The 24,341-nt window shown below is 45.1% G+C and overlaps 1 protein-coding gene and 1 long non-coding RNA gene across 6 annotated transcripts in view; one reads left to right on the top strand and one right to left on the bottom strand.

Annotated features, from left to right (window-relative positions):
• The first annotated feature begins 1,817 nt into the window (after nt 1-1,817).
• PTPN6 (protein tyrosine phosphatase non-receptor type 6) overlaps nt 1,818-24,341 on the top strand; it is a 42,475-nt gene continuing 19,951 nt past the window's right edge. The window contains exons 1-5 of one of the 5 annotated variants that reach the window (XM_035140291.3): nt 1,818-1,974; nt 3,036-3,114; nt 8,896-9,018; nt 11,600-11,794; nt 23,074-23,290. In XM_035140291.3, the coding sequence (XP_034996182.3) occupies nt 3,101-3,114; nt 8,896-9,018; nt 11,600-11,794; nt 23,074-23,290 (549 nt within the window). In that variant the 5' untranslated portion in view covers nt 1,818-1,974; nt 3,036-3,100. Of the gene's footprint in view, nt 1,981-3,013; nt 3,115-7,708; nt 8,060-8,895; nt 9,019-11,599; nt 11,795-23,073; nt 23,291-24,341 lie in introns of those variants that run through there. The other 4 variants (XM_035140292.3, XM_035140289.3, XM_035140290.3 and 1 more) reach the window with 4 other exon arrangements.
• LOC148683387 (uncharacterized) lies at nt 6,077-7,222 on the bottom strand. Its single transcript, XR_015947319.1, has 2 exons — nt 7,044-7,222; nt 6,077-6,771 (listed from the first exon to the last, which is right to left on the bottom strand). It is a non-coding gene; the product is annotated as an uncharacterized LOC148683387 (long non-coding RNA).

Here is a 24,341-nt window from a genome sequence, read left to right as displayed (position 1 = left end):
ACCTATTATGTGTGTCTGAGGGCCAAATTACACATGAGGTGAGAGATCCAGTCATTTCATATTCATGAAAAACAATTCTGTTCCCTTTCTGAAATCTGAACAAACAAACAGGGAAAGGGGTTAACCCAGGGGTCAGCAAAGTTTTTCAGCAGGGTCCACTGTCCCTCAGACCTTGTGGGGGGCCAGGCTATATTTTGAAGGGGGGGGATGAACGAATTCCTATGCCCCACAAATAACCCAGAGATGCATTTTAAATAAAAGCACACATTCTACTCATGTAAAAACACCAGGCAGGCCCCACAAATAACCCAGAGATGAATTTTAAATAAAAGCACACATTCTACTTATGTAAAAACACCAGGCAGGCCCCACAAATAACCCAGAAATGCATTTTAAATAAAAGGACACCTCCTACTCATGTAAAAACACGCTGATTCCCGGACTGTCCGCGGGCTGGATTTAGAAGGCGATTGGGCCTGATCCGGCCCCCGGGCCTTAGTTTGCCTACCCATGGGTTAACATTTCCTTCACTGTTTCTCTGACTTAAGTCCCGTTCTGACCCCACCCCCTACCCCCGCTTGCCTTAGAGTTGACATTGGGCATGAAGAGGATAAGGGAAAGGGGCTACTTGTTCCTCTCCACCCCCTGCAGTTAATAGTAGCTTTGAGGGTAAAGGTAAAGGGACCCCTGACCATTAGGTCCAGTCGTGACCGACTCTGGGGTTGCGCGCTTATCTCACATTATTGGCCGAGGGAGCCGGCGTATAGCTTCCAGGTCATGTGGCCAGCATGACAAAGCCGCTTCTGGCAAACCAGAGCAGCACATGGAAACGCCGTTTACCTTCCCGCTGTAGTGGTTCCTATTTATCTACTTGCATTTTGACGTGCTTTCGAACTGCTAGGTTGGCAGGAGCTGGGACCAAGCAACGGGAGCTCACCCCATCACAGGGATTCAAGCTGCTGACCTTCTGATCAGCAAGCCCTAGGCTCAGTGGTTTAACCACAGCGCCACCTGGGTCCCTAGCTTTGAGGGAGAGGTACTTAAATCACAGAAAGTGCAAGGGTGAAGTGTCCAAACTGGAGGTCCCTAGAAGCTCTTTAGCAGATGTGAAAGATTATGGGAGACCTTATTGCTGTCATTTGCATCTTGGTCCTGAGCTGTACCATTTCAGTTTCACTCTACAAGTCCATAAGGGAATGCTTCTCCATCACAATTTTTTAAAAATATCCCTGCATCTAGAAAACTAGCCATCAAGGAGAAGAGCTCCAGCCTAACTTTCTTTTGAACATGCTTAGTTTCCTTTGCGCAAGGAAGTTGTGCGTGCATGTTCAGTATTCTGTTCAGTATTCCATCGCAGGGCGTCCGAAATAGCACAAACCAGATTCCAGTTTACCCCTTTGGTGACAATGATCTCTAGGCCTCTTAGGCACCTTTGCTAGTAGTGCTTGTGTACAGAAGCTTTGCGGGAGGATCGATATTCAAACTGGCGAAGGAGAGAAGGCTTGTGTGAGAAAAGAGCACATTTGTATAAACCACCAACAGTGGCCCCTAAGTTTTGAAAAAGCGGCAGACATCTGTGGTGAGGCTAAAACAGCGGTGAAGGAGTTGGGTACTGTGAGAAAGCTGCCTGGGGGAAAAAAAAGATGAGTGGCATTTGACAGAGGTATCTGGCTCAGAGATGAACCTGTTTTTGTCTCTGTTGCAAATTGCTTGCAGATTCACCCAGTGAGGGCCTCTGCAGAAGGTGGATGGGTGGAGCAAACAGGCAGTCCCTCCTCTAGTTACCTGCTCTGCTCAGGTTCATCCTCCCCCCCCTTACATACTCCCTTGTGTATTTATTAACTATAGCTCAGGGAGACATTCGCCAAGGGAAAGAATGGAGCCTTTTGTGCTTAGAACAGCCATCTGAACTGGGGCTTCCTACTGCTTCTACTGTATCCATGTTACTAAGGAAGAGACTTCTTGCCCGGGCAGGTAAACGTGAGTTCTGGGCCTTTTTCTATTTGGATTTAATGTGGGCGCCCCAGGGAAAGTTTGCTTGGCTCTGGGCCTCCAGTAACTGAAGCAAAAAGCAGGAGCATATATCGTTCTCTCTTAAGGCAGATATTGGTAATGTCAGAACGCGCTCGTTGGTGTTTTTTTTTACAGATCTAGTAGCAACGCAATGTTATACAAATCTGTTTGGGAAGATGTCTCAATGTGATTGAGAGATGGGGATGTAGCGACTTTTACACTCACCCGCCCGGTAGCTTGTCGGAATGGTTAAAGAAACTGCAAAAAGGAAGAACTGTAAAATTAGTGTGGTTAGATGGTGAGGGGGTGTTTAAATGGTTGTAACAAAAAACAGAAGCTTCAGATGAAGAATGGCTTAAAATGATCTGGGCTGTGACAGTAATGTGCAAATAAATTAGTTATACTGGGAGATGCAGCCGGCTCTTGAATTATTAGAAAACGAGATTTTTGAAAAATAATCTACACATAGATAAGTCTCAGGAAAATGCACACTTCTTGTTAAAACTGCAATGTAGCCAGCATGCCAAAGAGTACACGAACAGAGCATTTGCATTGCAAACAAATTTTCTACATGTTTTTGCTATTTAGATTTTTCTTTGAATTTTCTCATGTAACTCATTGTCAAAGAGCGGTGAAACAGACAAAACTGTCCCCTGCCCTCCTCAGGAGAAGTGGAAAAAGATTGCTGTGAGGCGAACACCCCGTGGAACAAAACAATTTATATACTTTCATTATCCCTTTCTTAAAATTTAGAAGTCTTCTACCTTGCCTTTCCTCGTGTAGTTTAAGGTGGCAAAAGAAGAAGAAGATGGTAACACTTACCGGGGAGTAAGTTCCATTGAACTCAAGGGGTCTTACTTCAGAGTAGATATGCACAGCAATTGTACAATATTAGTTTCATATTTTTTTATTAAAAAAATTACTGGAGGCTGATTTCTGTATTATTGATGTCATGTGAGCCGCCTTTGTGCTCACTGAATATTGTATATATTGTTTCTAGGTATTCTCTCCTTTATTTCCAGAAGGACTGTAGGCTGTGGAACCTTGTTTTCTCAAGCTTTCTTAGTGGGGGACCTCTGAGGTCCTGATGCCATCCTGCAGGTATGTCTCTCTCCCGTCCCATCAGGGATTCGAAACTTTTGCCTAGCAGAGTTGAGGAACCTAATTCTTCACTGAAGAATTATATGTGCGAAGGAAAACAAAAACTGCCTGTAAGGAAACTGAATCTGGAAGTTTAGTTAACCTTCTAGAGTCTATGGGCACCATAATCTTTGATGTTGGGGGGCTACCCTGACCACACATTTTGGCAGAACAGAAAGGCAGTCTTTCAACATCCAACTCTATCTGCTTATTTCCCATTAGATAATTTATGACACATAACCATCAAAGTGCCCAGTGGGCAATTATGCCTTTAGGATAGGGTTTATTGCTTTTGTTTTTCCATTGGTGGTTGGTGGGTGTTTTCACTCTTAAAACCTGAATCGACTCTGGGCAGATGCAGTCACTGTGCATTCATTATCTACTGGGTAGTACAGGTGTACCTTGGAAGTCGAACGGAATCCGTTCCTGATGTCCATTCGACTTCCAAAATGTTTGGAAACCAACGTGCAGCTTCTGATTGGCTGCGGGAAGCTCCTGCAACCAATCGGAAGCCCCGTTGGACGTTTAGGTTCCAAAAATAGTTCGCAAACCGGAACAGTCACTTCTGGGTTTGCGGCGTTTGGGAGGCAAAACGTTTGAGAACTAAGCTGTTTGAAAATCAAGTACGACTGTACTTACTTTTAGGATTCAACAGGATAGAATGCAAAGCATCTCAGCCCTGTTCAATGATTTGCATAATCCATACCCTCCAACATTTCTCCGATGAAAATAGGGACGTCCTATTCCATAATAATATTTTTATATATATTTATACCCCACTGATCTGACTGGGTTGCCCCATTCACTCTAGGAGGTTTCCAACATATATAAAAACATAATTAAATATTAAACGTTAAAAACTTCCCTAAACAGGGCTTCCTTCAAATGTCTTCTCAAGGTTGTATAGTTACTTATCTCCTTGGCTTGGGGTGGGGGGTTTGCATAACTCCATACCCTCCGATGAAAACAGGGACGCCCTACCATACCCTCCAACATTTCCCCGATGAAAACAGGGATGTCCTAAAAGCAGGACATTCCAGGAAAATGACGTCACTTGGAGGATCTGCATAATCCCATCCACTCCCACGTTTATTTTCAATTACTTCAGTTGCTTTCTGCTTGAAATGCTATAGCATCCTGATTTCATCAAGCATCAGTTTGTTGTGATGGGAACAGAGATGCGTTGCGGATAGATTTCCCCTTTTCTCTTTTTCTGTCTAATCTCTGGTGAATGGAAAATACAGCTAGTGGATCTGGACATGGGATTGGTGACAGTTTAAATTATTGTAAGGGTAGTGATAAGGCACCTGAAACCAATTCAAGGCCGTCTTAAGTATATTTGGCGCCGTGGTGCGGCCGATCCCTCCGGCGCCCCCGCCCCGCCCTGTTTCCCAGCACGGTGGGCGGGCGGAGCTGCGTGGCCAGGCCGGCGGGTGGGTGCAGCTCCACGGCGGGTGGGTGGCCGCAGCTCCGCAGCAGGTGGGTGGCCGCAGCTGTGCAGCACCCTCCTGGCGGGCGGGCACCCAGCCTGGCCGTAGGGCCGGCCCTGAACCAATATCCGAATGGTCTACTATCACTTAGGGATCTCCAGCCTTTTTGAACCACATTTTGAGAGTGCCAGCCACAAAATGGCTGCCATGATGGGCTTGGCATAACACAAAACTATTTTTACAGGGTTGCCATATTTCAGAGAGTGAAAATCCGGACACAAAAGCTTGTTTTGAGGAGGTCAAAGTTGTTGAGCTTTGCAAACAATTCGAAGTTTCTCACTCTTTTTTTTTTTTAGGAAATCCACAAAATAAATAAATAAATTTTCTGGAAATTCCCCCCCCCCCAGGTGCTTGAGGGGTGTGTTATTATTATTATTATTTGCCCATGGTGGGGTATAAATACAACAACAACAACAACAACAACAACAACAACAACAACAACTTATTACTATTACTACTGAAGAAGGCCATAGTACAATTTTAGCAAAATGGCAGCAACATGATCTCCAACATTTCTGATGAAAAAAGGACATCCTATTTAATAATAATAATAATAATAATAATAATAATAATAATAATAATAATAATACACCATCCACCTGACTGGGTTGCCCCAACATATATAAAAACATAATAAAACATTAAACATTTAAAAATGTCCCTATACAGGGCTGCCTTCAGATGTCTTCTAAAGGTTGTATAGTTATCCCCTTGGCTCGGGAGTCACATAACTCCATACCTTCAAACATTTCTCCAATGAAAATAGGGACATCCTAAGGAAAAGTGGGACATTCTGGGATCAAATCAGAAACCGGGACGGCTGTACTTGGAAAATAGGGACACTCGGAGGGTCTGCAGCACTTCCACCTTAAAGAGTAACAATTTTTAATGGCATAAGCTTTCTTGGGCTAGAGTCCTGTTCATCAGAAGCATCATGCTCACATATCTATGAAGCCTATGCAATGAGGGTTATTGCTGCTGTTACAACTAAGCTGTTTATAAATTTTGTGAAATAAATATAAATACATAATTTCCAGAAATAACTTCTCTTCTCTGCCTGCCACACACAATAGCAGCTAATAGGACTACAATAGCATAAGGCAACAGGACTACAATAGCAACCTTTTGCAGCTGTGGGCCAGTCCACTGTCCCTCAGATCATGTGGTGGGTCAGACTATATTTTTTTTGGGGGGGGGAAATATGGAAAAATTTCTATGCCCCACAAATAAAGCAGAGATGCATTTTAAATAAAAGCACACATTCTACACATGTAAAAACACACTGATTCCTGGACCGTCCCTGGGCCGGATTGAGAAGGCGATTGGGCCGGATCCACCCCCGGGCCTTAGGTTGCCTACCCCTGGCATAAGGTCTTCATCTGGGTCATCTTCATCTTTGACCTAATTTATCTATTTTCCTTGCTCTCTTGTTCTGCGTTCCTCCTCCTCTATATAACAAAAAGTGTGTTCACTTAGAAGGAGAAAGTGGTGATGGTTTTGCTGTTTCTGGTGCAACCCCTCTTAGATGTGGTCAAGATCCAGTCTTAAGTATCTCCAATCCATCCGATGAAGACCTGTGCTTTATTAAATCATTCTGTGGGAATGAAGGCTTGCTTGCTGCGTTTTTTTGGTCCTGAAAACCCTATCTAAAGGTTACAGCAATGTTTGTACACTAAATAGAGCCCTTGGCTCTCACTCCGATTAACTGAAACAGCGTTCTTTTCGTCTATTTGCCATGCCATTTTCTGACCATATTGGCTGTGTTATTGAAAAGATACCATCCCTTAAATAAATGTTGTGCAGGCAGGTTCAGTGTAGACCAGCAAAGAGTCATAGCAAGGCAATGTAGTTTTGCAGGACAGCATCTCTTCAGAAGGAGATTCTTGCAACAGAATCACAAGGCCAAGGCGATTGCACAATCCACCTGAGCGGTTGCATGGGGCAGTAAATATTTAAAGGTCAAACACACGTAGCTGTTCTGACCTGTTAGAACAGAATTCACAGAGGTGGGTTGTTTGTTTGTTTTTTTGCTTTCTTTCTAAAGTGTACCTTTATTATGGCCAACCAATATCCACAACAAATTTGCTGGCTGGGATTGGTGGAAGTTTGTAGTCTCTGGAAGTCAAGTCTGCAAAAAAAAAAAAAAAAGTCCAGAATTATAAGGTTTAGCCCTGAGATCTTGTGTCTTATATATTGTAATTCTTTTTTAAAATAAAAAATGCTCATTTAGTTTTCAAAAGTTTACATTTACCATCAACACTACCTTTAATTTATGCGTTGTATTCCCACCCACCCCACCCTCAATGGTGTTCTATGTTTATCCTTTAATGCTGCATATTTTACCGTATCTTATAACACTCCATATATCCATCCTAAATTATTAGCCTTAATGCTGCTCACATTTCAAATCCTGCTCCTGTTTTCGTGCAACTGTGATAGTTCTTTAGATGTTCTACAAAAGGTCTCCAATCCTCAGATAATGTTTCACCATTCTGATCTCTTAATTTTTGCTCTTAGCTTTGCCAGTTCCGCAGACTCCATCTTCCTTCTTTTCTGTTGTAATTTTATGTTACTGAGATCTACGGATGAAGGACATGCAAATTTAATAAATAATAAAATAAAAAACAATAATTTCCCAAATAGTAACATACCACACAGTATGCATATAGCCACTTGATAGGCTCGTTCCCTATATCATCTTGGCAGGCTGTGAGACAAATCTTACCACACTTCTCCATCTGATCACAAATCTAGGGAAGCAGCCAGAGAGTGGCAAAATTGTCCCTGCCTCTGGACTGAATAGTAAGGGCAACCAGCTTACCAAATGGTTACATGAGCATGCTATGGTATGCTACGCCTTGACAAACAGCCCTTTGTATCCATCCCGTATCCCGTACCTTTCTTGGGTACCATTGTTTTCGTATCATCCCTGCATTTGTTGCCAGTGTCTGTTCTCCACAGGTGTCAGCTATACGTGCAGTCTTGCCCTCACAGCCTCACGAACCCCCCCCCCCGAAATAATGGTGCAGGGGGGAGGAGGGAACGGAAGGAGAGGGCCCCAAAAGGAGAAGCAGAAGTGCATGCAGAGCAGCTTGCATGTATAGGGGCGATAAGTTAGATATGCTTCCTGTTCCTGTAATAGTGAACGCCAGCTCTTAACTGTGCACTTGCCTCGGTTCGGTCTGTCTGCCCCTACCCACCAACCCAAACAGACATTGGACACCATGGAAGCCAGGAGGCCCAGGAAACGTGTGGTGTAGGTGGACAGAGGCAGCGAAGGAACATTTAAAGTTAGCCAGCCTCACCAAGTAGATGCGGACTCCTCCTTTATCGACATCTTAAAGCGAGTCCCTCCAGTTGTTGCTATTGTTTTGCTGTTCTTTTGGTTCTGCCTGCTGCCTGCTGACGACAATGAGGTAAGGAAAGAGCTGGGGATGCAAATGGAAGGCCCAAGCTCTTCTTTATCCCAGACTTCGAAAGTTCCTTCCTGCCCCGGGACTGCAACTAGGATGTTGTGTTATGTGTGAGTGAGTGGAAGTGGAAGGAGGCCGTTCTGTTAGTTGTGTGGAGCTTTATGGATTTGGCGGCTGGGACTTAGATAGGGTTGGGAGCCTTAGCTTTAATGGCTGGCGTTTTGCTCCCTCAGGAAAGTTGCCTTAAAGGCAGTTTCCACATGCCTACGGTAGCCACCCCTCTACCCCCTACATAGGCATAATCCAGACTGCCTTTTGTGTCACATTTTTAGGTACAATTCCACACTTTAAAGCACCGTGTCCGAGCACTTTTTTTTGCCCAGGCACTTTTCTCCACAACCCCCCCCCCCATTATTTACCACTGAATTGGAGCAAACGCCAATCTGCGGGAAGCCCAGATTGCCATTTGTTCCAATTCAGCGTTAAAGAGCGGGTTTTCCTGGGGAAAGTGTGAACCTGGGTGAACCTGGGCGAATGGAAAGTGTAGATGTGCCATTGATGAAGGACAGCTGAATGTGTGACATGAACGCATTGAAAAGCTCACTGGTTGATGTTCGAACATGCATGTGTGAACTAGGGTTTTTCTGGAACTAAGTGGAGGGGAGAGGATTCTGGGAGAAGAATGTCTGCCTTCTGGCCCTTCTTGAGATGTAATAGTCTTTGAGGAAACCTCCTCATGATGACTGAGTTGTGCAAGCTGCATCCTCCTTCCATTTCTCCCAGTTTATTATTATATCCTTATTTTCCTACTCTCTCTCTCTCCCTGCCTCATAATCCAGGTGGTTCCACCGTGATCTGAGTGGCATCGATGCTGAGGTCTTACTCAAAGCACGAGGAGTTCATGGCAGTTTTTTGGCTCGCCCTAGTCGGAAAAACAAGGGGGATTTTTCCCTTTCTGTCAGGTAATTGTCCGAGCACCGTTCTCCTTCCCTTCCACGGACCTCTCCCTCCTTTCCATGGGACTGTCTGTCCATTTGCCTGGACCCACCTCACATAAATAGTTCAGTCCAATGGACGCACAGAGGGTTTCCCTCTGCGATTGATGGGGGCAACAGCCGCTTGTGCCTGTCCTCATAGTTAATTTTAAAGATGGTATCCAGAAAACTCTGAGGCAAACTGAAACAGGGGTTTCAAGAGTCAGTCTGGGTAGGAGAGCAGGGACTGCAGCACTGATGGGTTCAATGAAGGGGCTAAAGAGAGACATGGGGCCATAGGAGGCTTGTTGCCTTCTCCTTATGCTTGGATAGCACAGTTGGCCAGAGCGTGGTGCTGATAACGCCAAGGTTGCAGGTTCGATCCTTGTATGGGACAGCTGCATACGCCTGCATTGCAGGAGGTTGGACTAAATAATAATAATAATAATAATAATAATAATAATAATAATAAATGACAATAATGACATCTGGTGGGAGGGTGTTCCAACTCGTATGATTCCCAGGACCTGGGAGTGAATTTTTCTGGGTCAGAGCAAGTAAAGTATAGCTTTTTTTGCAGGGGATGGGGGGATATGGGAGAGTTTTTGGTTAGCTCGGAGTGGAGGCCAGTGAAAAAACAATATGTTAAAGCTAACATATTATTATTTATACCCCGCCCATCTGGCTGGGTTTCCCGCGGCTTCCAACAGAATATTAAAATACAACAATCTATTAAACATTAAAAGCTTCCCTAAACAGGGCTGCCTTCAGATGTCTTCTAAAAGTCTGGTAGTTGTTTTTCTCTTTGACATCTGGTGGGAGGGTGTTTCAACTCATATGATTCCCAGGATCTGGGAGTGAATTTTTCTGGGTCAGAGCAAGTAAAGTAAAGTATAGCTTTTTTGCAGGGGATGGGGGGGGGGATATGGGAGAGGTTTTGGTAAACTCAGGGTGGAGGCCAGTGAAAAAACAATATGTTAAAGCTAAAGATGGAGGGGAATGGAGCAAGGGGGGCAGGAAATAGCTGTTTCTCCTTCCCTAACCTACTTTTCTGGCAACTAGATCCCCATTCCACCCCTAAACAACGGCCAGGCCAGATTTAGTTAGGTTAAGTAAGCCCAGGTTATAAACTTACTTCTCCCTCAGTTGCCAACCAATTGCTCAAGTTGACAGCATCTGGAAAGCTGCCAGAAACTGGAGTTGGAAGGTCTTTTTCTGCCTTTGGGCTAAGGGTACAGAGGCTCCCTTAAAGTTGTGGACTTCCTTCACCAGCTTCGTGGTCATGCTACACTAATAATAATAATAATAATAATAATAATAATAATAATAGTTAATAGTTTGTTATTTGTACCCTGCCCATCTGGCTGGGTTTCCCCAGCCACTCTGGGCGGCTTCCAACAAAAATTTAAAATACATTAAAATGCCACACATTAAAAACTTCCCTGAAAAGGGCTGCTTTCAGATGTCTTCTAGATGTCAGGTAGTTATTTATCTCTTTGACATCTGATGGGAGGGCATTCCACAGGGTGGGTGCCACTACCGAGAAGGCCCTCTGCCTGGTTCCCTGCCTGCTTTGCTTCTCGCAGTGAGGGAACCGCCAGAAGGCCCTCGGCGCTGGACCTCAGTGTCCGGGCAGAACGATGGGGGTGGAGACGCTCCATATGCTGTCTGCTTAGTTCTTCTCCATCTCAGGGATGTGAAAATCCAACTGACATTTCACTAGAACCACAGACTCACAGTCAGAAAGTTCTTCCTGATGTTTTGTGTCTGTCGTGGATCCGCCTTCCATGGATGTTTTAGTTGAGATTCCGGCATTGCAGGGGGTTGGACTAGATGACCCTCGGGGTGCCTTCCAATTCTACAATTCTATGATCGTACTGAAATTTCTTACCTGAACTAGTCTTTTATCTTCATACAGAAATTCCTCAGAACCCCCAGATTTGCTTTGTATGCCATTTCAAATAAAAACACCTTTAGTAGTTAGTTAGTTAGTTTATTGTTATGGTACTCGACCAGCATAAACACCTTTAGTAACTATTCCATGTCCCATAGAATTCTCTGGTTTGCTTCAGAAGGAAAGAACGCTCCCACGGTTTATATCTGGAAGAAACATCAGGTGTTCACATGCGTAATGGGAGCCATATCTTATGGATAACATCCTTTCCGTTGCCCTGCCACAAATTATTATCCGCTACTCCACTATGAAACTGTGTGCACACAATACCTTTAAAGTATCTTCAACCCCCCCCCCCCAGCCGATGAATCCTGGGAATTGTTGTTGGTACTGGTGCTGGGAATTGTACCACCATTGGGGGTAAGCTACAGTTCCCAAGATTCCTTGTTTGTCTGATGTGCTTTTAATGTGCCTTAAAGATAATAGTGTGTAAGGCTAAACTTTTTACTTGTTTGGGGCCGAGTGCTGGCATTTAAAACGAGCGCTGAGGTTAAACCCTGCTGATGACAACACACCCCATGGAAGGAGCTTAATCCTGCCTCCCCTTGCTCCCCTCCACAATTTCTAGCACCTCCAACTTTTCCTGACCAGGTGCTTTTCTGCCTCTCCTTACAGGATTGGTGACCAGGTAACTCACATCCGTATCCAGAATACGGGGGACTTTTATGACCTCTATGGAGGAGAGAAGTTTGCCACTTTGTCAGAACTGGTTGAATATTACACACAGCAGCAGGGATCCCTGCAAGATAAAGATGGGACCATCATAGACCTGAGGTATCCGCTGAACTGCTCTGATCCAACCACAGAAAGGTAAGGAGAAAGCAGGCCCGTTGATGCCTGTAACTGATCACCATCTCTGCCCTATCCTGGGTGGGTTATTAATCTTCCCCCATCTCAATATTTCCTCCTTTTAAAAAAACCTCAACTCTTCAGTCCTTCGTCTACTAAGAGATCCGTCCCACCCCGGAGCCCCACCCCGCCTTGTGAAGGTTTCAATATTGGCCCAGCTTATTTTTAGAAACTGGATTTCCTCTGATTTCGCTATTTTGGGCACGCATGAAAGTTGTGGTGTAGGTGAGATGCAGAGATCTTGCATTAAATACGCAGCAGGAGTCTATGTGACCGAGCAAGGGGAAACAAGTGTCCCTTTCTCCTGCCAGCCTTGCCAAATACACTTTTTGGCTTCTGTTGCAAGTTTGCATGCCTTCACTTCTCTCTCTCTCTCTTTCTCCCTCCCTCCCTCCCTCAAAGAATTTCTCTTATCAAATCGCATGGGCTTTTGTGAATCCACCCTGCTTGATATTGAGGGGTAGGAGTGCTAGATAGGTTTGTGCTCCCAGTTCATCAATGGTGTCACCTTACGGAAAATATGTATATTTTGTCCTCTCTTCAGTTGGTGTGGTTTTTTTTGCATCCAAAACTCAGCAGTTGGTCAGGGAACCTGCTGCTTCCTCCCTTGCGGTTGGAAAGTTCTGCCCTCTAGGCACTTATGAAAGCTTTTCAGCTCTCTTCTCCCTCCACCCCCACCCCAAGATTTTCCATCATGTGGCTTCCTCCTTAGTGAGAGCTGTGAAGCTTAACTGTTTCCTCCCTGAAGAGGAGGAGCCCACTCAACAACTGCAGGGCTGGGTCATTTTTAAAGCTTTGAGAGGGTGAGAACAGCAGCTCCACAGGTGGGGGCTTTTCATATATATAGGGCTTGCTGATCAGAAGGTCGGAGGTTCGAATCCCTGTGACGGGGTGAGCTCCCGTTGTTCGGTCCCAGCTCTTGCCAACCTAGCAGTTCGAAAGCACGTCAAAATGCAAGTAGATAAATAGGAACCGCTACAGCGGGAAGGTAAATGGCGTTTCCATTTTGTGCTGCTCTGGTTCACCAGAAGCGGCTTTGTCGTGCTGGCTACATGACCTGGAAGCTGTGGCTCCCTCGGCCAATAATGCGAGATGAGCGCGCAACCCCAGAGTCGGTTACGACTGGACCTAATGGTCAGGGGTCCCTTTACCTGAGAGAGAGAGAGAGAGAGAGAGAGAGAGAGAGAGAGAGAGAGAGAGAGAGAAACTTTAGAAACTTTTATATATACATATATATAAGTTTCTAAAATAAAGGCCCAAAGAACTGCAAAATTTCCCCAAGAAGCACCTTGTTTATTTTCCTCTTGAGTTTTATGCCCTGCTCTTCCGTCAGATTCATTTGACTTTAACTGAAACCAGTAGGGTTGCCAGACTCAACAGAGGACAGGGGAGTTCTGTGCCTTTAACTGCCCTGCTCTCTTTTGAGTCTGGAAACCTTAAAGAGAAACCAGCAGACCCTTTGTTTAATTTCCAAGCAAAGGGTCTGCTGGTTTCTCTTTAAGGTTTCCAGACTCAAAAGAGAGCAGGGCAATTAAAGGCACAGAAGTCCTGTCCTCTATTGAGTCTGGCAACCCTAGAAACCAGGCATGCAAAACTTAGGAGTCCAGTGTAACCTAGTCAGCCAGCCAGGAGCCTTTTGACCTGTGAGCAACCGCTCAACTTTTGCAGTCTGAGTTAGGCAGCAGAAATGGGACATCTATCTAGCTTTTGCTCTAGGTGGGCCGCAATCTTTTTCTCGAGAGACAATGGAGTGTGTGGTGTGTGTGTGTGTGTGTGTGTGTGTGTGTGTGTGAAGTCAAACTGCTGCCTTAGCAGCACCGAACTGACCTCTCCAGGGGAACAAGCCTGGGCAGTGTGTCTGGAGGTTCTGGGCTGCCCAAATGTCAAGATTCTCCTCTCTACCTCCCAAAGGAAAGCAGAGCAATGCATTTGGCACCAGTCTGGCTGCAGGAGTTGCGGGAAGGAGGCATACAAGGCGCCACTCTGGATTTATGTAGGATTTTCTCCTTAGCTTTTTCTTTTCCCAACGATATCCCACAAGTGTCACATTTAAATGTTTTCAGTTTAAATTAGTTACAGTGGTACCTCGCAAGACGAATGCCCTGCAAGACGAATTTTTCGCAAGACGAATGCATCTTGCGATTCTATGGGTGACTTGCAAGACGAATTTGTTTTGCGAAAAATTCATTTTGGGAATCGCAGTTTCCCATAGGAATGCATTGAAATTTAATTAATGCGTTCCTATGGGCAAAAAAAGAAATTTCAATGCATTCCTATGGGAAACCGCGATTCGCAAGATGAATTTTTTGCAAAACGAATTGACTCACGGAACGAATTAAATTCGTCTTGTGAGGCACCACTGTACTATATCACAGGATTGCCTGTTTATTCTTGGTTACAGGAGCTAGCTGCCCCTGCTAGCATCAGCATAGAGGGCTCCCCCGTCTACAAGACTTTTGGCCCATTGTCATGAGGTCTTTAGGGTAGGACACAAACAGCACAGGGCTTATGTAATCTTATGGCCCTTCTAACGGTTTGAGACACACAAAAAGCTTCATTGGTTGGCTGCAGAGCAATAATTTCTCCCTGTCCTGCCTCATATTTGCCCGTGTTTATCTTCTGGTCCTTGTGCCTGTTGGGCTAGCAGAAGCAAATATGCGGCCACTGTGGAGACCTCTTATTTGCTAGTGTATTTGCTGCGTACATCTATCTTAGAATCGTAGAATTGTAGAGTGGGAAGAGACCCTGACAGTCATCTAGTCCAGCCCCCTGCAATGCAGGAATCTCAACCTCCGGTTATAGGGCAGTATATAAATTCAATAAAATTACTACTACTACTACTACTACTACTACTACTACTACTACTACTACTACTAAAGCACCCATGGCAGATGGCCACCTTGTTTTCTTTCCTAATGGAATAAATAGAAAGAGTCCATAATTACACTCCACAGAACTTGATTTGTGTCAGGTCAACAGTATCCTTAAAAACACACAAACAACCACCACCACAACAACCAACAACAACAACCAACCCATATACCACACAGCACACAACACACTTGCCCTGCTTTGTTTCTTCACCTTTGCAGAGAGCTAGAGGCTCAGGGCACCCTTCCTTGACATACGGCTAAAATTATCCAAGCTCCCTATGCCCGAAAACCACCCAGAAATAATAATAATAATAATAATAATAATAATAATAATAATAATAATAATAATAATAAGGATTGGTTAACCGCTCTGCCCCGTGGCCTAGAGATCGTGGTTCAACTTGGACTGTAAAAGATGTAGAGTCAGGGTTTTATGCTATAATTTCAAAACACATTTGTAACAAGTTGAGGCTCTCTGGGTTGATTAAATCATTAAAGAATGCTTAATTGATTTGTGACCTGTATTTTGAGTGATTTACTAATCAATTACATTTATATTTGAAAATTACCAGAATATTAGGACATGCTCCTTTTTAAGAGAGTGAAGGAAATATAAGAAAACTGAAAGTTTAAATTAACAAGGGGAAAACCCGACCCACCCCCCTTAGAAGTTAAAAAGGGTGGCCATCTTTAAATATGCTATTTTTCATTTCCTATCGCAACAACGTACCAAAACTAAAGTAGCCTTTAAAAAGCAATTGTAGCTTTAACTCCTCCGATTAATCAACAGACACATTAGTTCATTATTCTATTGATCGAAGCTTGCTGTCCTAGCAAAAAGGTATGCTAAAGTTCAGATAAACAGAGCGTTCAGGCTTTTCAGTCAGGCAAAATGAGACTGAGATGCAAAACAATTGTGACAAATTGTCATTGTAAGTTTTTCCAGCTGAGGAGCAAAATGTCAGGATTTTGGCCCCAAACGGAAGAAGACATCTAGACGGCTCTAATTCTAGAGGATAATAGCAAGTCTGGCCCAGGCCCCTGTTTGGGAGTCATGCATCCTTTCGCCCACACAGGTCCTCTCTGGTCCAGGGGGGTTGGCAAGAGCACCCGTCTTGCCACTGTGGACTCCACTGGCCAGATGGATTGAAGGTTTTCCATGCCCTTTTCTTCCATTGCAATCCTCTGTTTTTGTTTTTTTAAATATAGCTTCTGCCGTAAATAATGCCTTCATCAGATAGTGTAGCATTTTTAGCGTATTTTAAAAACTATTTTAAAAACTGTGTACCATGTTGTGCTATTTAAAAAAAAAATGAAAGAAAACCGAGTTTCCATAGTGGATGGGGAACAGCAGGCAAGTGCTATGGAAGATTCTGCAAAGTGCTAACTTCCATACAAAGAAATCGGAAAGCGGTGCTCTCTAATCAGGGACAGAAATAATTTTATTGGTTCTTTACACATTATATATATAGGAACACAATATTGGAAATTAGCTGGTGCGAGAGAGAAAGAGATCCACAATCTACCTCTCAAACACAGCTGCAGAGCAGTGGCTGTGACTTCTGGTTCAAATCTAACTTCTGCAATGAACTCACCAAAATACAGGTGGCGATTAGGATGATAATGACCTACCTTACAGGGTGGTTGTAAAACTTTTTGCGATCATGAATGCCCCAAAGTGCTATGTAAATGTTGAGAAGATTTATTAATGGTTTATTTCAATCACAGACCCGTCCCACACCAATTTGTGAAAAAAAAAATGGGTCAACACATTTTACGATTTTAGGTATGCCTAATATCCATATTGAAGGGACCCAGGTGGCGCTGTGGTTAAACCACTGAGCCTAGGGCTTGCTGATCAGAAGGTCGGCGGTTCGAATCCCTGTGACGGGGTGAGCTCCCGTTGCTTGGTCCCAGCTCCTGCCAACCTAGCAGTTCGAAAGCACGTCAAAATGCAAGTAGATAAATAGGAACCGCTACAGCGGGAAGGTAAACGGCGTTTCCATGTGCTGTTCTGGTTTGCCAGAAGCGGCTTTGTCATGCTGGCCACATGACCTGGAAGCTATACGCCGGCTCCCTCGGCCAATAATGCGAGATGAGCGCGCAGCCCCAGAGTCGGACACGACTGGACCTAATGGTCAGGGGTCCCTTTACCTTTACCTTTTTAATATCCATATTAGGACGTGGGTGGCGCTGTGGGTTAAACCACAGAGCCTAGGGCTTGCTGATCAGAAGGTCGGCGGTTCGAATCCCCGTGACGGGGTGAGCTCCCGTTGCTCGGTCCCTGCTCCTGCCAACCTAGCAGTTCGAAAGCATGTAGTGCAATTAGATAAATTGGTACCGCTTCAAGCGGGAAGGTAAGCGGCATTTCCGTGTGCTGCTCTGGTTCGCCAGAAGTGACTTAGTCATGCTGGCCACATGACCTGGAAGCTGTACATCTGCTCCCTTGGCCTATAAAGTGAGATGAGTGCCACAACCCCAGAGTCGTCTGCGACTGGACCTAATGGTCAGGGGTCCCTTTACCCTTTACCTTTAATATGCTTACACTTACAGCTCAAAATATATTGGGTTGCTATGGCACAACTATGTTTTCAAGCATGTGTCATATAAGTACATGCGTCATGGAGCTTAGTTCCAAATCTGGGTCATCGGGTGTGAAATAACTTTTGTAGAGAAAAGCGGTCTCTGGTCCAGACTGTATAATGCATGTGTGCTACTAGCAAGCACATGGCTGAATGGCTTTTCTTTTCCTTTTTTTATTGATATACCAAACAACAGCAACAACAACAACAACAACAACAGTGACAAGACAAAACCAATTACAAATCAATAAAGCAAAACGTGGTCTTTAGAATATAAATCTGACTTTCCATCCATTCCTTATTTAGAATTATATATTATTTGTTGCCAATACACGCTTTTATCTTAAATTAATTAAATAATTAAATAAGAAACAAATAAATAAATAAATAAATAAACTAATTGTTAATGTATCTTAAATTTCATATCTTTCTTAAAACTACTACTGAAATTATTCAAATGCTGTGACAGAGTTTAAACTGCTGTAATTATTTTTCAAATAAACTTTGAAAACTTCCCATTTTGAGACAAATTCCTCTTTTGGTTTGTTCTATATATTTTTTTCTGATTTTTTTCTAACTCCGCATAATGTATTAGCTTTTGTATCCATTCATGAACAGAGGGGAGTTCATCACTCTTCCATTTTGTAGCGATGAGAACTCATGCTGCCACTGTAGCGTATAAAAAGATATCCTTCATTTTTTTTGCGGAATATTGAAATCTGTAATCCCCAAAAGATGAGCTTCTAGTTTTCTCTTAAAGGATACTCTCCCAAAATGCCTGGATTTTCTTGCATTGCCACCACATGTGATAGAAAGTGCCTGATTTGTCTCCACACCTCCAGCAGTTACTTGGGACACTTTTGTACATTTTCGACAGTTTCCAAGGTGTTAGGTACCATCGGTGTTGCATTTTAAAAAATTTTTCTCTTAAGACATAGCAGTTTGTAAATTTCCAATTATTTTTCCACAAGTTTTCCCACTGTGACATGGCTTTTCACAGGCTGCCTCCCTTTGCCCACTGTTCCAGAGTCTGAAGCCCAGTGGTGTAGCATGCATTAGCAGCACCCGGGGCAAGGCAAGGATCACACTCCCTAACCTCCTTGCGGGTGTCACGGAGGAGGCAATAGGCAAACTTCGCCAGTTGCCCTCTCAGCTTGGCAAGCTCCTGGTGGGAGCAGGCTTAGTGGAGCTCCTTGGCAGGCTTAGCCATGTCCCTGCAGAACCGGAGCTGCAGCTGCAGCAGGCCTAGGAGGAGGGCAGTGGAGAGCAGGCCGGGATGCTACGGGCAGCCCTTCCCCAGCCGCCTCTCCTAAGCCGCACTGCATGAGGGCAGCTGCCAATAGGTCTTGGGCGAGTGGGTGGCTCTCCTCTCTGTGCTCCCTCCTTGGGGTGCCGCCTTGCCCAAGAACACACGCCGGGACCCCAGGGAAGGACTGGCACAGGCTAGGAAAAGTCTGGGCTCTGGCCAGAGGCGGTTCTGCCCACAGGCGGGCATCCCTTCACCAGCCACAAAGAGAAGGAGACACCACCACAGCCCCGAAGGCCCATGCCGTGTGTGCCTTGTCTCCCTGCTGCTTCGGTCTCAGTGAGGGATCATACCTGCCAAGTTCCGGCCTGAGAAATAAGGGACTGGACTGGAAGTAGCAGACCGGAAGTAGCACTGCCGCCATTTTGGAACTGGGCGGAGCATGCTCAGAAGCGACTTTTGATCCTGCTCTGCCCTGTTCCAAAATGGCCGTCGCACCAGAAGTCGCGCTGTAGCCATTTTGGAACTGGGCAAAGCAGCATCAAAAGTTGCTTCTGAGCATGCTCCGCCCAGTTCCAAAATGGCCACCGCGCCAGAATAAACCGGGGAAAACAAAAAAATCAGTTTTTTTGGCTGGGGACAGCTGGAAAAACGGGGGTTTCCTAGGGAATATGGGAGACTTTGCAGCTATGTGAGGGATCTTGCTGTAGGTTGCATCCCCTCAGAATTTTGTTCCCGGGTCCACGACCCCCTCAGGCTACGCCACTATGAAGATGCCCTGAAACAGCATAACAGCAACCGAGTAGGCTCACTTACGCCTCCATTCAAAGCTTTCCTGGCCATAGCTCAGTAGCAGAGCCAGGATTCAATCCCAGGCATCTCCAGTTAGCAGTTAGCTGAGAATAACCTCTGTATGGCTGAGGTAATGGTTGGCAGTCAATTCTAAGCTTGCCATGTTTCAAAAAGTAAAAACCAGGACACCCCAAAAGTTCTTTTTTAAAAACAACAACAACACGAAAATTCAAAAATAAATAAATGTGATTTTTCAATCCGAGACAAACCACCGCCTTCTGGAAATCCCCCCCGGCCATCACGCCAGCCTTTGAAATCCTGGTAATGTCCGGTAAAATCCAGACATATGGCAGCCCTAATTTAGACGAAACTGGACCAATTGAACCACTGGTCTGGCTTGGGTAACTTCCAGGCAACCTGCTTATTGAGCATTCATTCTGAGTTTTATTTGTTTGTGTCAAGCGATGGCCACCCCACACTTTTTCAGTGCCTTGTCCTGCTTCTTCTTCTGTCGTGCTGCGTTGCTTATTATATGTGCACTGCTTGAAAACATCAGAGCCTGGAGTTTGCTCAGAAACAATCGTGACATGCCTAGCTAGCTGAAGGAAAAATCAGTTGGGAACTTAACTCTCCTTTGGTTTTAAACAATGGGTAGAACTCAGTGTAGGACTATGTGGGTTATGCGTGTGGGGAAAGAGATCTGCTTGAGCACCAAGACTTTCCTACCCCTGTCTGATCCCTGCACCCCTTAAGCATGCTATGGGTTTTCCCCCAACCCCCCAGGGCAGATTTGGGGGGCGCACAGGGGAGGAGGAGGGGTGTCTTTTTGTGTGAGAGGACCTTGCTCTGTGCATGCGACAACTTAGCTGAATCCCATCCAATGCGGCTAATGAGCATCACGAAACTGCCATATCTTTTGGTTAAAACTAAAATGGAGACTTCAGGAGAAAAGAATCAGGAATGCTATTTTGGGAAGGCGGCAGCTGTTGCTGTTTCTGTATTTCAAACCCTAGGAGCACCTGCATTTCAGGGATGGCTAAATCTTTCGGGCTGGGGGCCGCATTGATCCACAGTCAACCCTCTGTAGGCCGCATTTCGAAGTGGGCCTGTTCAAGTATAAAAATGAGGATTTAATTGGGGGGGAGAAAGCGTTTATTTGGGGAGCGGTCCTCACAAACATTTGGGCTTCACTGAATCACAGTAGGGGATCAGCAAAACATTTTTTAATGGACAAATTAGAGAATCTGAGAAGGCCACACAAAAAAGTGTCAGAATGGTATACCTGTGGGAAGAGTCAGGGGAATTTTTTTTTGCAGCTTCCAGACTGAGACATTTTATGCCTGTGGCTGTTTCTGGTTTTTTTCTTTCTCTCACCCAGATAGTCCAGGGTTGGTTTACCACAGGAACCCCCAAACTTCGGCCCTCCAGATGTTTTGGACTACAATTCCCATCTTCCCCGACCACTGGTCCTGTTAGCTAGGGATCATGGGAGCTGTAGGCCAAAACATCTGGAGGGCCGCAGTTTGGGGATGCCTGGTTTACCAGATTGCCCTCTGGTCTACTGATACTGTTATTAAATGCCAGCACAATTTATAATAAGATCTCCTTCAGCCATGTTTTAATAGCAGACAAGAAGGCTAGCTGGTTTATATTAACAAGATTCGGGGAGATGCTGGGGGTGGGGTGGGGTGGGAATAAATACCTCCCAGCTAAGCCCTCCTGGATGCTTGATTCAACGCCAGAATACTGGTTGAACCCAGACTTGAGGGCTGAGAAGAATGGTTGTTAAATATTATCGGAATTGTTTCTAGGCTTTCTGTTCATTTGTGTGCCGGTCTGGAGTGTTTATGTCTTATGTTGGGCACTTTGGACAGCTGAGGGAATCTGCCTGTCACTCTCCCACCCATGACACTGTCAGGGAATATTTCATTTGGTGTTGAGGCTCCTAAGTTTATTGTCCAGGGAGAACCTCAACTTCCGTGCCAAGGCTGCTGTAGCTGCAAGAGCGCAAGACTTCATGGCTGCCATGGCAACTGTGGGGCTGTCCCAATTTGTCATCGGCTCAAGTCATGTTGCAGGACACACACTGTCAGTTTGGTTTTCTCTAGCGGGAAGGAGGAGGATGATCTGAAAGTGGGTTTACTTCTAGTCCCTTGTCATCATCAGATCACTTCCTGTTGAGGTTTAGGCTTGCAGCAACTGTTCCTTTCGGGAAGGGTGGAGGACCTATTACAATGCTCCGTTTCTAGAGGTTAGCAGACTCCAATGAATCCCAGATTGCTTACGGGGATTTTCTGATTGGTGTGGCTGTTGCGCCTGTCAAATCCCTGGCTGTGTTGTGTGATGCAGAGATGACCTAGGCAGTTGTCATGGTTGCTCCAAAGTGTTAAAAGGGTGGCGCTGTGGTCTAAATCTAAACCACTGATCCTCTTGGGCTTGCTGGTCAGATGGTCGGTGGTTCGAATCCCCACGATGGAGTGAGCTCCTGTCACTCTGTCCCATCTTCTGCCAACCTAGCAGTTCAAAAGCATGCCAGCCAGTGAAGTAGATAAATAGGTACAGTCATACCTCGGTTTAAGTACGCCTCAGTTTGAGTACTTTTGAGTACTCCGCGGACCCATCTGGAACGGATTAATCCACTTTCCACTACTTTCAATGGGAAAGTTCGCTTCAGGTTAAGTACGTTTCCGGTTAAGTACTGACTTCCGGAACCAACTCGTGTACTTAAACTGAGGTACCACTGTACTGCTGTGGCAGGAAGGTAAACGGTGTTTCCGTGCACTCTGGATTTTGTCACAGTGTCCTGTTGCACCAGAAGCAATTTAGTCATGCTGGCCACATGACCCGGAAAGCTGTCTGTGGACAAACGCCGGCTGCCTCGGCCTGAAAGTGAGATGAGCGCCGCAACCCCATAGTCGTCTTTGACTGGACTTAACCATCTAGTGGTCCTTTACCTTTTTACCTCCGAAGTGTTACCTCTCTCTGTGTATATTACTAAATACATTTTACTCTTCTCCAATATGGGAATGGCAGGTGGTTGTGCAACAAGATAATTCTGAAGAACAGAGGCTGCAGAGCTACATCACCCCAGCTACCCAAAGTCCAAGGTTGGAGATAGAAAGCAATGCTTTAAAATAGAATTGCTAGCCAACTTCGTTATATAAAAGAAACAGCAGGAGATGATGTGTAGGAAGCAGTTGGAACAGTGCTATCTAGATAATAGTTATCATTAACACATTGATAACATCATCATTGCTAGGTAAATACTGTATCATTATTATCAGTCTACCTGAAGGAGCATCTCCACCCCCATCGTTCAGCCCAGGCACAGAGGTCCAGCGCCAAGGGCCTTCCGGCGGTTCCCTCACTGCAAGAAGTGAGGTTACAGAGAAGCAGGCAGAGGGCCTTCTCGGTAGTGGCACCCACCCTGTGGAACGCCCTCCCATCAGATGTCAAGGAAATAAAAAACTACCTGACTTTTAGAAGACATCTGAAGGCAGCCTTGTTTAGGGAAGTTTTAATGTTTGATGTTTGATTGTGTTTTTAATATTCTATTGGGAGCTGCCCAGAGTGGCTGCGGAAACCCAGCCAGATGGGCGGAGTATAAATAATCATTATCATCACCATCATCTTCATCATCATCATGCTTTGTTGTATGCTGCTTCTGTTACCCCAGCCATGCTTCAACCATGCTTACCCTCTTTTTTCTGTGGCCTGATTCTGTTTTTCATCCCTCCTTCTCCCCAGGTGGTACCATGGTCATCTTTCTGGCCCAGCTGCTGAGACCTTACTCCAAACTAAGGCTGCGCCATGGACTTTCTTGGTTCGTGAGAGCCTCAGCAAGCCGGGTGACTTTGTGCTGTCTGTCCTCACCGACCAGCCTAAATCTGGGGGTGATGCCATTGGAGCCACTAGCACCCCCAAAGAACGACTTAAAGTTACTCATGTCAAGGTTATGTGTGAGGTGAGAAACTTGTGGAGAGGTGGCCGAGGGGTGGGGAGACAGAAAACAACCTCCTTTCCATGAAGACCCTTAGATGGCATGTTTCTCTGTGTAATGGTCTCAAAATTAAGAGACAACCAGGAATCCAGTGAGCCTAATTTAGTAATTAATTTTAATCATTATTTTATTCATCACATTTGTATGTCTCCCATCTTGGAATTTATGTGAGGACTCCCCCTCTCCCACTTATTATTTGTTAAATTTGTATACCACCTTTCATCTTGGCATCTCCACAATATAAAAATACAATAAAAAACACAGAATACATAATAAAAATAAGAACCAAACCAAACCAATAATCCCCCCTCCCAATGCCTTTGTAGACCAGCGGGTCTCAAGGCAGTTCGCAGAATAAAATCAAGATATAAAATCACAAAATACCTAATAAAATTAAAAACAGCAACCCTATACTCCCCTCCACAAAAAAACACATTTTAAAATCAAATCAACTAAAGGCCTGGTTAAAAAGGAACGTTTTCACCTGGCGCCTAAAGGTGTATAATGAAGGTGCCAGGGGAACCTCCCTGGGGAGAGCATTCCACAAACGGGGAGCCACTGCAGAAAAGGCCCGTTCTTGTGTTGACACCCTCCAGACCTCTCAAGGAGGAGGTACATGAAGAAGGGCCTCATAAGATGATCTCAGAGTCTGGGCAGGTTCATATGGGAAGAGGTGGTCCTTGGGGTGTTGCAGTCCTAAGCCATTTTAGGCTTTATAGGTCAAAAGCAGCACTTTGAATTGGGCCCGGAAACTATTTGATAGCCAGTGCAGTTGGACCAGGATCAGCGTCGTATGCTCAAACCGTCTTGCCCCCCGTGAGCAACCCGACTGCCGAATTCTGCACTTCTCTCCTCAGCAACTCTGTGCAGTAGGTTAAGTTGAGATGGAGTAACTAGCTCAAGAACAAGCAGTAAGCTTTGTGGCTGAGTAGGGATTTGAACCAGATGCGGGTGGCGCTGTGGTCTAAACCACAGAGTCTAGGGCTTGCTGATCAGAAGGTCGGCGGTTCGAATC

The sequence above is a fragment of the Zootoca vivipara genome, chromosome 15 (assembly GCF_965207765.1).
Source record: "Zootoca vivipara chromosome 15, rZooViv2.hap1.1, whole genome shotgun sequence".
Taxonomy (NCBI): domain Eukaryota; kingdom Metazoa; phylum Chordata; class Lepidosauria; order Squamata; family Lacertidae; genus Zootoca; species Zootoca vivipara.
Note: the sequence above shows the minus strand (reverse complement) of the source record. Positions and strands in the feature narration are given on the sequence as shown.